The following is a 13,875-nucleotide window of genomic DNA, read 5'->3' on the forward strand; positions in this document are numbered from 1 at the left end:
TTCTCCAATAAACGCATTTAATGTTCCTTTTGCTCAGCATAGTTCTGAAGCGCTTTTCTTGAGTAGTTCCTTTTATGGTAACTATTTTTATCATCAGAACTTGAAGTCTATACTTGGTCTTCTTTTTCTGGGATAGAGACATAAATACAGATCACTCTTGGGACTGATGTAAGTATAAGTTGACTTCGAGGCGGTGTAATACGTTGAATGTATTGTGCCGGTCAGATAATGTCTTTGAGCAATAAATGGTTCTCTTTAATGATCCGGTTCAGAGGAGGATCATTTAAGTCCAAGCTTCTCTTTATACGGTTAGACTTACTTGAGCTTTAGCCGGTTAGAAAGATATTACTTATGTTGAGCTGAGCGGTGTAACTGATATCTGTTTATAAAATGCAGGTGTTTCCGTGCTGTCTTGATTTTGTCATACACCAAAATTCTTGGGTAATAATAATTTTTTAACAGCTTTGTATTCACCACAATCGAAAAGAAATTTGTTGAGTTTTAATGACATATATTCTCATGGGTATGATACTCAGTCAATAAATGAAGGAAATGAGAAATATATGTGTCTTATCATATATAAATCAGGAAAAAAAATATGTAGTTGAAAAACTATCAATGCTTTCTACTGGATTGCATTATAAACATATAAGTCCAATTGAATTAAACATGATAGTTGATAATTCTTCAATACTAATCAATTGGCATGATTGATTAGGACATCTTGGTTCAACAATGATGTGAAAAATTATAGAAAATATACATGGTCATCCGCTGAAAGACCAGAAGATCTTTCAAAATAATAAGTTTAAATGCAAATCATGTTCTCTTGGAAAACTTATTATAAAACCATCACCAGCTAAAATCCAAATTGAATCATCCATGTTTCTTGAACGTATTTAGGGTGATATTTGTGGGCCAATTCATCCACCATGTGGATCATTTAGATATTTTATGGTATTGATCGATGCCTCTAGCAGATGGTCACATGTATGTTTATTATCAACTCAGAATGTGGCATTTGCAAGATAACTTGCTCAAATAATAAAATTGCAGAATCAATTTCACGATCATACAATCAAGAAAATTAGACTTGATAATTCTGGTGAATTTACTTCCCAGACTTTCAATGATTATTGTATGTCAATGAGAATCAATGTTGAGCATCCTATTGCTCATGTACATATATAAAATGGATTAGCTGAATCAATGATTAAACATCTACAACTAATTGCTAGACCAGTAATTATGAAAACAAAACTCTCTGTTTCTATATGGGAACATGCAATTTTACATGCTGCTGCATTAATTCGTATCAGACCGAGTGCATATCATAAATACTCTCCATTGCTGCTTGTCTTTGGTAAAGAACCAGACATTTCTCATATGATAATTTTTGGATGTATGGTATATGTGCTTATTTCACCGCCTCAATGAACAAAAATAGGGCCTCAAAGAAAGATAAAAATTTATATTGGTTATGATAGCCCATCAATCATTTGATATCTTGAGCTTCAGATAGGCGACATGTTTACAACACGTTTTGCTGATTATCATTTTAATGAGGAAATATTCCAAATGTTAGGGGAAGAAAAGAAACATATCGAAAAAAAAATTACATGGTATATATCATCATTGTTACATCTAGATCCAATAACTAAACAATGTAAAAAAGATTTACAGCAAATTGTGTACTTGCAAAGAATAGTAAATCAAATACCAGATGCATTTGTAGACACAAAAGAGGTAACTAAATCATATATACATGCTATAAATGTCTCTGCTCGAATTCAAATTCCAAAGAAACAAATATAAAGACACTCATGATGTCATAAAACGATTGAAGCATAGAATGCCAATCGTTTCCAAGGATAAAAATCCTCGAAAAAGAAAAAGCATGGAGAAATACGATGATCACAAAGTAGAGAATGATATTCCGGCAAAAATATATGATGATGAAAATGTTCTGTTAGAACCACAAACTGATGAAAATCGTGAAATCTCTATCAATTATATTAATACTGGAAAAATATGGAACCTAACATATATAAAAGAAATTGATGATATATTTTCTTACAATGTGGCATTTGTCATCATAAATGACAATGAAAATCATGAACCAAAATCTTTTGGTGAATGTAAAAATCGACAGGATTGGATAAAATAGAAAGACGCCATCCAGGTTGAATTTGATTCGCTAAATAAAAGTACAGTTTTTTGACCTATAATCGTTACACCTGAAGGTGTAAAACTTGTTGGGTACAAATGAGTTTTTATTCGAAATCGAAATGAGAAAAATGAAATTGTAAGATATAAAGCTCGACTTATTGCACAAGATTTTTCTTAAAGATCTGGAATTGATTATGAAGAAATGCATTCTCCCATTATGGATGCAATTACGTTTCGGTATTTGATTAGTTTGACGGTACCTGAAAATTTAGAAATGCGTCTAATGGATGTTGCCACAGCTTACTTATACAGGTCACTCGATAGAAATATATATATGAAAATCCCCGAAAGATTTAAGATGCCTGAAGAACAAAGTTCAAAACCCAAAGAATATTGCAAAGATTATTATATGGGTTAAAGCAATTCGGTCGAATGTGGTATAATCAGCTAAGTGAACACTTAATGAAAAAGAGATATGTAAACAATTCAATATTCTCTTGCGTTTTCATTAAGAAAACAACATACGAATGCGTAATTATTGCTGTGTATGTTTGATGATTTAAACATCATTGGAAATAATTCAAGAAGTTGTGTTGTACTTGAAGGAATAATTTGAAATGAAGGACCTTGGAAAAACAAAGTATTGTCTGGGTTTGCAAGTTGAAAAAAAATAATGTGGAATATTTGTTCATCTGTCAAATTATATAGAAAAGGTCCTTAAAAGTTTTAATATGGATAAATCAAATCCTTTAAGTACTCAAATTGTTGTTAGATAATTAAATATAGAAAATGATCCATTATGTCCATGTGAAGACGATGAAGTTATTCTTGGTCCAGAAATACCATATATAAGTGTTATTGGTGCCCTTATGTATCTTTCAAATTGTATAAGACCTGATATATCTTTTGCTGTAAATTTATTAGCAATATTTAACTCATATCCAACAAAGAGACACTGAAATAGAATTAAACATATATTCCGTTATCTACGAGGAACGACAGACTTGGGACTTTTGTATTCAAAAGATACCAATCAAAGTATAATTGGTTATGCTGATGCTGGGTACTTATCTAATCCACACAAGGCACGTTCCCCAATTAGATATGTATTTACTCGTAGAGGCACTGCAATTTCTTGGAGTTCACAGAAACAAACACTCGTAACAACTTCATCAAATCAGGTCGAGATTATTGCACTACATGAAGCAAGCCGTAAATAAGTGTGGCAAAAATCAATGACCGAAATATTCAAGTTTCATGCGGATTATCATTCGACAAGAAGTTTGTGACACTATATGAAGATAATGCTGCATGTGTTGCTCAAATGAAAGAAAGATACATAGAAACGACAAAACTAAAAATATTCCCCCTAAATTCTTCACATTCACGCAAGAGTTTGAGAAGAATACAGATATTGATATTTGTTATATTCAATCAAGTGAAAACTCATTAGATCTATTCACAAATGCACTTCTTACTACAATATTCAGAAAGCATATATAACATTGGGATGCGCAATCTATGAAATTTGTGAATAATCGTTCGTGTTAACTTGAGTGAGAGTTTACATGACTGCACTCTTTTTCCCTTTCTATGATTTTTATCCCAATGATTTTTTCCTAGTAAGATTTTTAACGAGGCAGTATAAAAACACGTAATGAAAACAATCATTATATCATGATTATCATCACAAGAGGGAGTATTGAAATAATTGAATGTTGAAATTAAGAGTTGTAAATATTGAAAATTAGCGTATGATGATCTATGTAATGATGTATTTATTTTTGGATTATTTTTAAAGAAATTCTTTAAATAAGTCTCTCAATTTGTGAAGAAAAACACAATTGAGTGGAGAAAATTTTATAAATTGTGTAGTTTAATATATTCTGTGAGTTTGAATTTTTATTTTTCACCGTAAATTTTTTCTTTTAACAAATATCATTTTATCTCAACTATTACGTAGTTATCAATCAAAGTTGGTTTACATTAATAATCTCATATCACCTATCAAACATGCCCTTGTTAAAATTCTTTTTAACAATATTTATTTGGAGTAAAAAAATTATCTTGAATTTATAAGATATTGGATTAGCACTAGATATCTCTCTATATTGTAACACATTTATCATTCAGTGGTATAAAGATCGAGTTGATGGAGTAAATGAAAATTGATGGAATAGTTAAATGTTTGACAAATGACAAAAGTTTAATTCTTCTTTTATCTAGAACTTTTTTGGATGAACTTATAATATTAGGCGCGCGATTTACATGTAGTGTCATCAACGCGTCAACGTTTTGGGCTTTATTTGAGAGTTTATGCATAGGCCTTGCCTTTGTGGAGTCGACCTACGACTGCGGCGCGAACTCGAATGAAGATGCAAAAACAAGATGAAATTCAAAACCTCCCTATCGACATCGCATTTACTCGTCTCGGAGGTATGTCACTGAATCTGTTATTTATCATTTTTAGATGATTTTTCGGTTAAATTAGAAAAAGGTTTACGCTATTGAAGAATGGTTGGTGGATCGGAAGAGAATTCCATTGGATTGGAGGAAGCGAATGGCTGCTCTGAGGGCAAAGATTACGACTGCGTTTTCTTCACTCCCGAAAGACATTGATCCTTTTTTCCTAACCCTAGATCCCGAAGGTTTTTCATTTCTTCCAATGTTAATTAATATATTCCTTCGTAGTTTTTAAGAAATTGTGTGATTTCGGTTTGCAAGCATTATGAGTTTTCAGGGATTGGCTACCTGGAGGCGAAGAAAATATATGAAATTCTTCTCAAGTCGACTGGAGAAAGCCGTAATATATTTGGCCGGCTTTCAGGTCCAGCTGTAAGACACGCAATTTCAGTCTCATTCATAGCTATGTGAATTTTGTTCTGCTGTCTGTTTGTGCCTCTGAACTTTTTCCATAGAAGTAGTGACAAATGTTTACAAGTACTATAGGGTGATTGGGAAACAATAGTGCGTGCTTATGAGAAAGATCATATTTTTCTTGGTGAGGCTGCTCAGACAATGGTCCAAAATGTGAACTATGAAATGTAAGAACAAATGTAGTCTTTTAGGCAGTATTCAGCTTCGAATTAGCTGTTAATAGCCTGTTATATGCTCTCACTTTTATCGTTCAAATTTGTTTCCATTATGAAGTCCATATCAAAAGAAGCAACTCCAAAAGGCCCAACATCAGCTTGCAGAATTAGAGAGGAAGGAAATTGATATAAAAAGAAATGCTACTCTTTCTGCTGCAAAATATACAGAGGCTTGTCTGGAGTTAGGATTGCAGGTATGGCCAAGGGCCTGGAGTGCTGTCATTGCTTTTTTAAACTTTCTTTTTCTAATTTATTATTAAGTGTCCTAACATTGCAGGGTATTAATGTGCGATCTGAGTTGGTTGAAACTGCAATACAATCTCTTCCAAGTATTTTTAGCAGGATCGTAGAAGTACTGAACGATAATTCTGTTTCACGGGCCATTGAATTATACTCAACCTTTGTTAGAGATGCTCATACGGAAAAGAATGTGAGGAAATTGCATATTTATTTACTTAAATGATTCTGGAAGCATTTCAATGCATTTGCCATTATTTTTGCCACCTTTTTAAGAAATTCTGTTTGCAGAAAAAACCTGGGTCGGTTTTAACAAACTTGCAGAATGTTCGTCAAAATCCTCCTTCCCTTCATGTTTCTGCGAGTCCTGAAGTTATTGCTTCTTTATATGCTCGAGCATTCCATCCTGAGCCTGCTGTTATAGCTGGCTCAGCGGACATTTTGTCTGACAGCATTGACTGGGATATTACTTTAGAGAGCTCTCAGATTGATTGGGATATTGGTACTGTGGAAGAAATAGAAGATAACGGCAATGGACTGGGTCCTTATGAAATTGTTAATGCCAGTGATATTTCGCCAAATTCTCCTCACGAATATGGTGTTACGTATCCTCAGGTTTCACCAAATGCAGATGTCTCTGTGGAAGAGATGTCTTGGGATGTTAGTGTTGAAACTGCGCAATTTGGTGGAGCCACAGAACCAAATGTCTCCATGGAATCTGGTACAAGACATCACCACCATAAAACTGAAGAACCTGGAAATAACCATGACAGGAGTCTGCTTATGGAGACAGAATATAGGAATAAGATTCTCGATGACTTATTTGAGGTATCAATGGACACACTGAATTGATTATCACATTGAACCATGACATTGATATGAATCTTGCTGACTAGCTTTCTGTGTGGGGTTTTCTGTTCACTTTTTTTTAGCGCAACTTCTCAAATGATCTTAACCTGTTATTTATGTTTGTATGCTGATTTATTTTACTTATCTTTCATTTGTCATTTGCACTACCAACATCAGGCCAAGGCGTTTTTGAACCAGCGGTTTCTTGAATTGACGAATGAAGAAACATTATCCTTACAACACCAAGTTCAGTCAGTAGCTCCCTTTGTGCTGCAGCAATACACTTCTGACTCAATCCAAGCAATTGTCACTGATGTCTCTTCGGCCATTTCATTATTAACAAATAGGAAAACTCGGGACCTGATCATGATACTCAATTCTAAAAGGTTTTCTTAATTATTTGCTGTGATTGTCTCTCTTTCCTTATCCGATGTGTTATTCTTCCTGTGAGGACTTAGTAATATTTTTGCTGTCTTATGATGTTCGTTGCATCAAACACTGTAGTTCATCATCCTCTTAAACCAAATTGATATGAACCAAATCATACTTCAGTGTTTAAACTTCTTCATTTGGAATCTGCTAGGCATCATGGCTAATTTAGATAGCCTCAAAATCCTTGCATGGTAACTCCTTTTTGCATTCGGTTTACTTATTCGTTTTATATATATTTATTCGTACTGACGTTATCAATTGATTTCATTATTAATTCATTTAAAATCACAGATTTTTGGATCGTTTGGTTAGCACACTGGAGGAAAAGAAGCACCATGAGGTTAAGTTAAAGGGAGGATTAGAAGACCTTTACATTAAACGGATGGAGCTTCAGAATTCATTATCTTCGTCGTGGCCAAAGCAGGTTAGCTGATCTATTTCAGAACTTAAGAAAATGCTGCATTTTTCAATTTGCGTGCTTTCTGATACGCGCGATTTTTCCAAACAAGAAATTGCGATGATAAAACTGAAAATAAACTCATCCACTAAGAAAATTAATCATTCTGCCAAGGATTCAATCCTTTTACGAGAAGAAAGGCACTCCCCCTCTCCCTACCCTAGCTCCAACTAATGAAGCGTTATGGTCGAAATATGCATAAGAGTAGTTACTAGCCTCTATCGAGCCACTCAAAGATACACCCAGAAAATCCTGGAACTGTTTACTTGTATTGTCTTTCCCATTGCTCCCTGTTTAGTATTCGAGATGGAATGTTCATCCTCTAACATCTCTACTTGTTTTACACCTACATGAACTTTGTAAATACTGACACTACCAGATGCCTTACAAGAATTGTTGTTGGGCCCCAAAATTCTCTCTAGCGAAAAGCTCCCTCTTGAACATCTTCGGCATTAGACCATAGATGGCAGAATTTGAAGAATTGTTGTGCACCAAGAAAATTATTAGTAGTGAAACGCGCAGCCAAGGATTAAATCCTTTTACGAGAAGAAAGACATACCCCCTCTTAACAAACTCTGGTGTAACTTCAATTCTTTTTCCACTTATCCAAGTAACTTCTAGACCCGATATATATGAACCCATAAAAATATGTTATGTCTTCGTGTTTGGAATCTTGTTACGGGACGATGCGGCAGAAAATCTTGCAAGTCGGAAAGGATTTCCTTCTTGTTTCGTTTTCGGCCTTGGCGCCATATGTTGTTTTGTTTAGTTTGAGGCTCGTGAACAAGAGAACCTTGGATCTTGAGAGAGTTTGTGTTTGATAAAATTTCCGATGCTTTCTTTATTCCATTCAACCGAAAAAATATACAAAACTTTTCCCTAATTCAAACTCTAAATACATAAATGCCACAAAGGATAAACCCCTCGTATTCCTATTTTAATTCAAACCAAAAGAACCAAATCCTATTAAACCAACTTAAAAGATAGCAAAACAAAAATCCGAAAAACAGATCTTCAATGCATGTTCAAAGGTTCCTCACAAAATACCACTCTCGGAACTATTCAGTCCCAATCTCCTCAAGTCTCTGACGCTTTCTAATTTGTATTCTCCATTTTCTGACTCTTGATATTTGACTTCACCTCCATGCTAGAAATGTTCATATATTTTTTCACAACATACGGTTTCTTAGTTTTTTCCCCCTATTACCAGACTGTTCTATCAAGGGAGAGATCATAATGCTTTTTTGACCTCAAATATAGCATTTTACTCTCTTGAGTGCAGGAAGCAGCCCTTGTGAAAAGCATGGAGTTGAAGAAACTTTGCGAGAGTACCCTTTCAAGAATGTTCGATGAAAGGACTGTGAATATCGTTGGAGAGATCAATACCTTGTTAAGCGGTGTAGTTTAAACATATAAAAATCCTGTGCGGACTGAGAACAAATTATTTTACATCTAAAACATTTGAAACCGACTTGATTGTTGTTACTCAACATGGTAGAACCTTATTTTGTTTCGATGTCTTAAACTGTGCTAAATATATTCATTTCACAACAGTTTTGGTATTTCACATAACACATTTAGGTATGCTGAGGAGAACATGTTATGGTGGCACGTCAGAGACAAGCGAGATCAATAAACAGCAAATAAATGTCATGCCAATCAGCATTACATCACAACACAGAAACCACAGAAAGTCTTTGGTCTATCAGGAAATAAATAAATAAATAAACATATTGGTTATTGAAAACACAGGTGGCAGTAACCTTGATTCAGGAAAATTCAAAGTGACCAAGTGCATGTACTGAACTGAAGAATCAAAGCCCTCAGACCCCCCCGGGTTCACAGAACTTTTTATCTAGCCCCTAGTTCTCCTGTATACTGAGTATTAGAAGGCTGAGTAATTGGCCCTGATCCCAGATCAGAAGCCATCACAAGCAGAGTATTAGTAGCTCCACTTTCCTTGCAACTGGGAAACCCATGGGCATGGGCATGGTGGCCGCACCCCGGTTGAACAATTGCTGATCTATGGGAGTGCTTGTAGTGGTGAAAACTGGCCATCCCAAGCCTCGAGCGATCGCAGCTGGGCTGATTTGACAGAAGAGAGAAAGCACTGCTGGAGTCGCTGAACATTCTTCTGATGGTACTACTCCAGGTACTGTGTAATTTCCCTGCAGAAGATCAGATCGATCTGATGATGGAGTATTTGACCATGATTCTCTTCCAGTTAGACTTGGGTATGATACTCTAAAGTCCATTGTAAAAAGCTTCCTGTTTTGCTATGCTTATCTAGTATGGCTAGCGCAATTGAGTGAACAGGTTTCTGCAGTAGAGCCATAATTTTGATAAATACAATACAAGCAAGGATTGTTTGTTTGTTTGTCTTTGTTTTTTTGGCGACAATGATGTCTAACCATGTATGGATGATGAAAGACTTCCATGTCAAGGAGACAATAAAGATCCAGAAAGGGGCTTCTTGTGATGCTCGTCATGGCCGGCAAGGCGTTGGCAGCAACTTCGCTTTCCTTGGTAAAATTCAGGCAGCTGATGGAACCTGGAGACAAACTTGTCTATGTAATATTCTCTCAGCAAGAAGTAAATTAATTACCACAAAGATTAGAATGCAACCTCGAAATATGACAGCTAAACTTGTCAAAGAACCATTTTAGTACCAAATTCCACCATGTAAACACATGTTTGACAGTCTACAGCGACAATTTTGTTCAAAATTCAGTAAACACAGCTCATATCAAGCTACCAAATGAAACTTGATTTGTCATCAACCCCCAATATCTCATGGATTTTATTTTGTAGGCAAGAGGCCATTTTTAAATTCGTTTACACCACAGATCCCCTTGAAATAATTGATCCATATGCATCATGTACATAATCTTGATGATAACAGTTACAAAACATCCCGACTAATTTCCTTACTTATTAACAGGTTCTTCACGACATTTCTCTTCAAAGTGAAACATATGACCAGTTTAGAGTTTCATATTTAAAGTTGCAATTGAACAAATAGCATAATCTCTCTAGTCCAACTCTACTTCCCCTGCATCACTCTCTCTGTGCTGTATCAAGCAAGACACATTACCCATAATCCATATTTATGCATATGTCTAGATAACATGAACATAAGTTTAAATGATTGAGCTTTTGAACAAATTATTAATACTGAAAAGAGTAAATCCACTCAAACCCAGAAGCAACAAACACCAACTAAGTTTCATCTTTTGAAAAATTCATAGAACTCACAAGTATATCTTCACAATGATTATCCATATGAATCAACCCGAAGGACTCGAGATAAGCAAATCCAAAGGAACTCCACGTAAAAGTAAATCATCTCATAAAAAAAGTAAACGAGACAATTCATTCATCAAAATCAACCCGAAAGAACCAAGCAAATATTGGACTGCACGTTAGCACTCATGCTTGCAATGAATTCAATAAAAATCAAACTTTAAATCATATTCATCAGGAGGAAAACAAGCAGAATAAAAAAAAAACAACCTGCTGCACTGCTGGCAAAACCTTTGGTCAATACCTGCGAGAACGACCTTTGGAGACTTGGAATGAATACCGCAAACTTTATGCCTCCAAAAGTATGCCTTTAAATCGCTCAAATCTATCTCACAACCCTCCACCTGGCACCTCGACGGCTGACCACAGTGCGATACCCCAGCACGCCCCTTCTTTGCAGGCCCAGAACCGGTTTTGGGCTGCAAACCACAACGACCACACCTTAGAAGTAGATATTCTGGCCAGCAGACGCAGAGGGGCGTAAGTCGCAACGACTAAATATGGGTTTATTTTCTTCTTGAAATGAAAGTGTTGGTTGTGGTATTCAAATTTGATAGGAAAAGCAAGAAAAAAACAATGAAAATGGTTTGTAGAGGCAAGTGTTGAACACTTTCTCTTTAAGAAAAATATGACTCTCACAATGTGCTAAAAGTTTGGGGCAATCTTCTCCCAAGATACAACTACAACTATTGAATAATGAGCACTCAAATATTCAAGTTCTATAACAAGAAAATGAATGGAACTCTCTCTTGTTGAAGAAAGAAGAAGAACAATATGCAAATGATATGTTTTTTGTGTATGTGTTTTTGATTTTCAATAAATCAAACATTTAATATTTTTCATGTGAAAAGACATGATCTTTCATTCATAGTGGTTTCCCTTGGCCATTGTAACTGACTAATATCATCAAACAATTCCAAGGAAATGAAAAAATACCAGAAAAATCCGATGGGACACGAAAACCAGGAAGAGGCGCGTTCAGGCGCCCCTGCATGCGCGCTGCTAAGCGCTCTCTGCAGCGCCTGCCGAGATCTCTCAGATCTCGGCAGGCGCGCGCATGTGCGCGCCTGCTACTGGCAGGCACGCGCACATGCGCGTAGACCCGCGCGCAGGGTGCGCGCCTGCTACTGTTCACGACCGAATTTTTTTTCTTCTATTTTCGTCCTCTACATGTTCCGACTACTCGTTTGAATTTCTTTCAATATTTGGTGAACTCGTTTCGAGTTTAATTAAGAACCACCAAACTTAATATTCGTTCATTAAGCTTCGTTCTTCGTTTCGAATTTTTCCAATCAAACACATTGATTTATTTGCTTAATTTTCATTCATTAAGCATCAAAATTCAAACAATCCCCCACGTGAATGAAATTAATGCATGAATGCTCGTGATGCATAAGAGAGAGTATATACGAAAAACTATCGCATCAGGAAAGGTAGCTTTTGGCTTTGAACCTTCCCTAGTGGAATACAATCGGATTTACTAGGCCACGAAGTGAACTTGATGTCTTGAACTTCTTGGCGGTTCATGTAAACCAGACAACTGTACCCACATGATAACATTCCTTCCATTTCCATTTTGTTTTATCGGTTGTGTCCGTTTTGGCTATGGAACACATCTTGGCTTCATATGCGTTTCATCAAGGCGGCCCGTCCTCACGCGTACATAGGTGATATCCTTGTAAAAGGGTATCCTACTTACCCCGTTTTTGTAAGCTACGGAATCATTACATGTACAATACTTAACCTCACTACCTTTGTAGGCAACTTCACTCATCGTCTTAGGAATGAGGAGTGATTCCTCAAGTTTTCATAACTTAGTTGTCCCATTGAACCAAGATCTTGGGATCTCCAATCAACAAGGTTGGGTTGCCACTATGTAAACTTTATTTGGTAGGTTTTAAACCCATTCCTCTTGACAGACAATACATTTGATATCTATTTAATGCTTTTGTAAGCGGATCCGCTAAGTTATCCTTTGATTTAATATAATAAACGGATATAACTCCATTAGAGATCAACTGTCGCACAGTATTATGTCTTCGACGAATGTGTCGAGACTTGCCATTGTACATACTGTTTTATGCTCTTGCAATTGCCGACTGACTGTCGCAATGTATCAAGATTGCTGGCACTGGACTTGTCCAACATGGAATGTCCTCTAGAAAGTTGCAAAGTCATTCAGCTTCTTCTGCAGCTTTATCTAGCGCTATGAACTCCGATTCCATAGTAGATCTAGCAATGCAAGTTTGTTTCGATGACCTCCAAGAGACTGCTCCTCCACCAATGCTAAATACATAGCCGCTGGTGGATTTGGAGTCCTTGGTGTCAGAAATCCAATTTGCATCACAGTATCTTTCAAGTACTGCAGGATACCTTGTGTAATTTAGTCCATATTCTGAGGTGTGCTTTAAAAATCTAAGCACCCTTGTCAACGCCTTCTAGTGTGCATCACTAGCGTTACTGGTAAACCGACTTAACTTGTTAACCGCACAAGCGATGTCAGGTCTAGTACAGTTAGTGATGTACATAAGGCTTCCAATAATTCTGGAGTATTCCAGTTGGGAAACTGGTTCTCCACGATTCTTCGCCAAATGGACATTCACGTCTAAAGGCGTTTTTACTGGGGTAGAGTCATAAGCGTTAAAATTCTTCAACACTGTTTCTACATAATGAAACTGAGATATGACTATTGCTTCTGGAGTTCTAAAGATTTTAATCCCTAGAATTACATCAGCAATACCCATATCTTTCATATCAAATTGTTTTGTCAACATTTTTTTGTACCCTTAATCAACTCTTGGCTATTCCCCATTATTAGCATGTCATCCACATATAGACATACTATCACATAAGATTTTCGAGTGCCTTTAATGTAAACACATTTTTCACACTCATTAAACTTAAATCCATTTGACAATAATACCTTGTCAAATTTTTCATGCCACTGCTTGGGCGCTTGTTTAAGTCCGTATAGTGACTTAATTAAACGACAGACTTTTCTTTCTTGTCCTTTAACAATGAAGCCTTCAGGTTGCTCCATATATATTTTTTCTTCAAGTTCACCATTTAAGAATGCCGTTTTGACATTCATTTGATGTATCTCAGGGTTATGCAAAGCTGAAATAGCAATGAGCACACGAATGGATGTTATTCTTGAAACTGGAGAATACGTGTCGAAAAAATCATGTCCTTCTCTTTGTCTAAGCCTGTGGCCACAAGCCTGGCTTTATATTTTTCAATACTTCCATCAGTTCTAGTTTTCTTTTTCAATATCCATTTGCATCCCAATGGCTTGGTACCTGGTGGAAGATCCACTAGTTCCCAAGTATGATTTTG

General features: G+C 36.0%; 1 protein-coding gene and 1 long non-coding RNA gene across 3 annotated transcripts; one reads left to right on the top strand and one right to left on the bottom strand.

Moving 5' to 3' along the window:
• The first annotated feature begins 4,440 nt into the window (after positions 1-4,440).
• LOC142551220 (CDK5RAP3 protein homolog) lies at positions 4,441-9,027 on the top strand. 2 transcript variants are annotated; one of them, XM_075660338.1, is made up of 10 exons: positions 4,441-4,605; positions 4,683-4,817; positions 4,910-5,004; positions 5,119-5,213; positions 5,320-5,455; positions 5,539-5,691; positions 5,790-6,326; positions 6,525-6,733; positions 7,071-7,203; positions 8,818-9,027. In XM_075660338.1, the coding sequence occupies exons 1-10, from the start codon at positions 4,539-4,541 to the stop codon at positions 8,824-8,826; spliced, it is 1,569 nt and encodes a 522-aa protein (XP_075516453.1). In that variant the 5' UTR covers positions 4,441-4,538; the 3' UTR covers positions 8,827-9,027. The 2 variants fall into 2 exon arrangements, with proteins under 2 accessions (XP_075516453.1, XP_075516451.1); XM_075660336.1 differs by lacking the exon at positions 8,818-9,027 and adding an exon at positions 8,519-8,726.
• On the bottom strand, positions 8,870-11,039 carry LOC142551221 (uncharacterized). Its single transcript, XR_012821537.1, has 2 exons — positions 10,750-11,039; positions 8,870-9,787 (listed from the first exon to the last, which is right to left on the bottom strand). It is a non-coding gene; the product is annotated as an uncharacterized LOC142551221 (long non-coding RNA).
• Positions 11,040-13,875: the final 2,836 nt, after the last annotated feature.

This window comes from Primulina tabacum, chromosome 7 (genome assembly GCF_025594145.1).
Source record: "Primulina tabacum isolate GXHZ01 chromosome 7, ASM2559414v2, whole genome shotgun sequence".
NCBI classification, from domain to species: domain Eukaryota; kingdom Viridiplantae; phylum Streptophyta; class Magnoliopsida; order Lamiales; family Gesneriaceae; genus Primulina; species Primulina tabacum.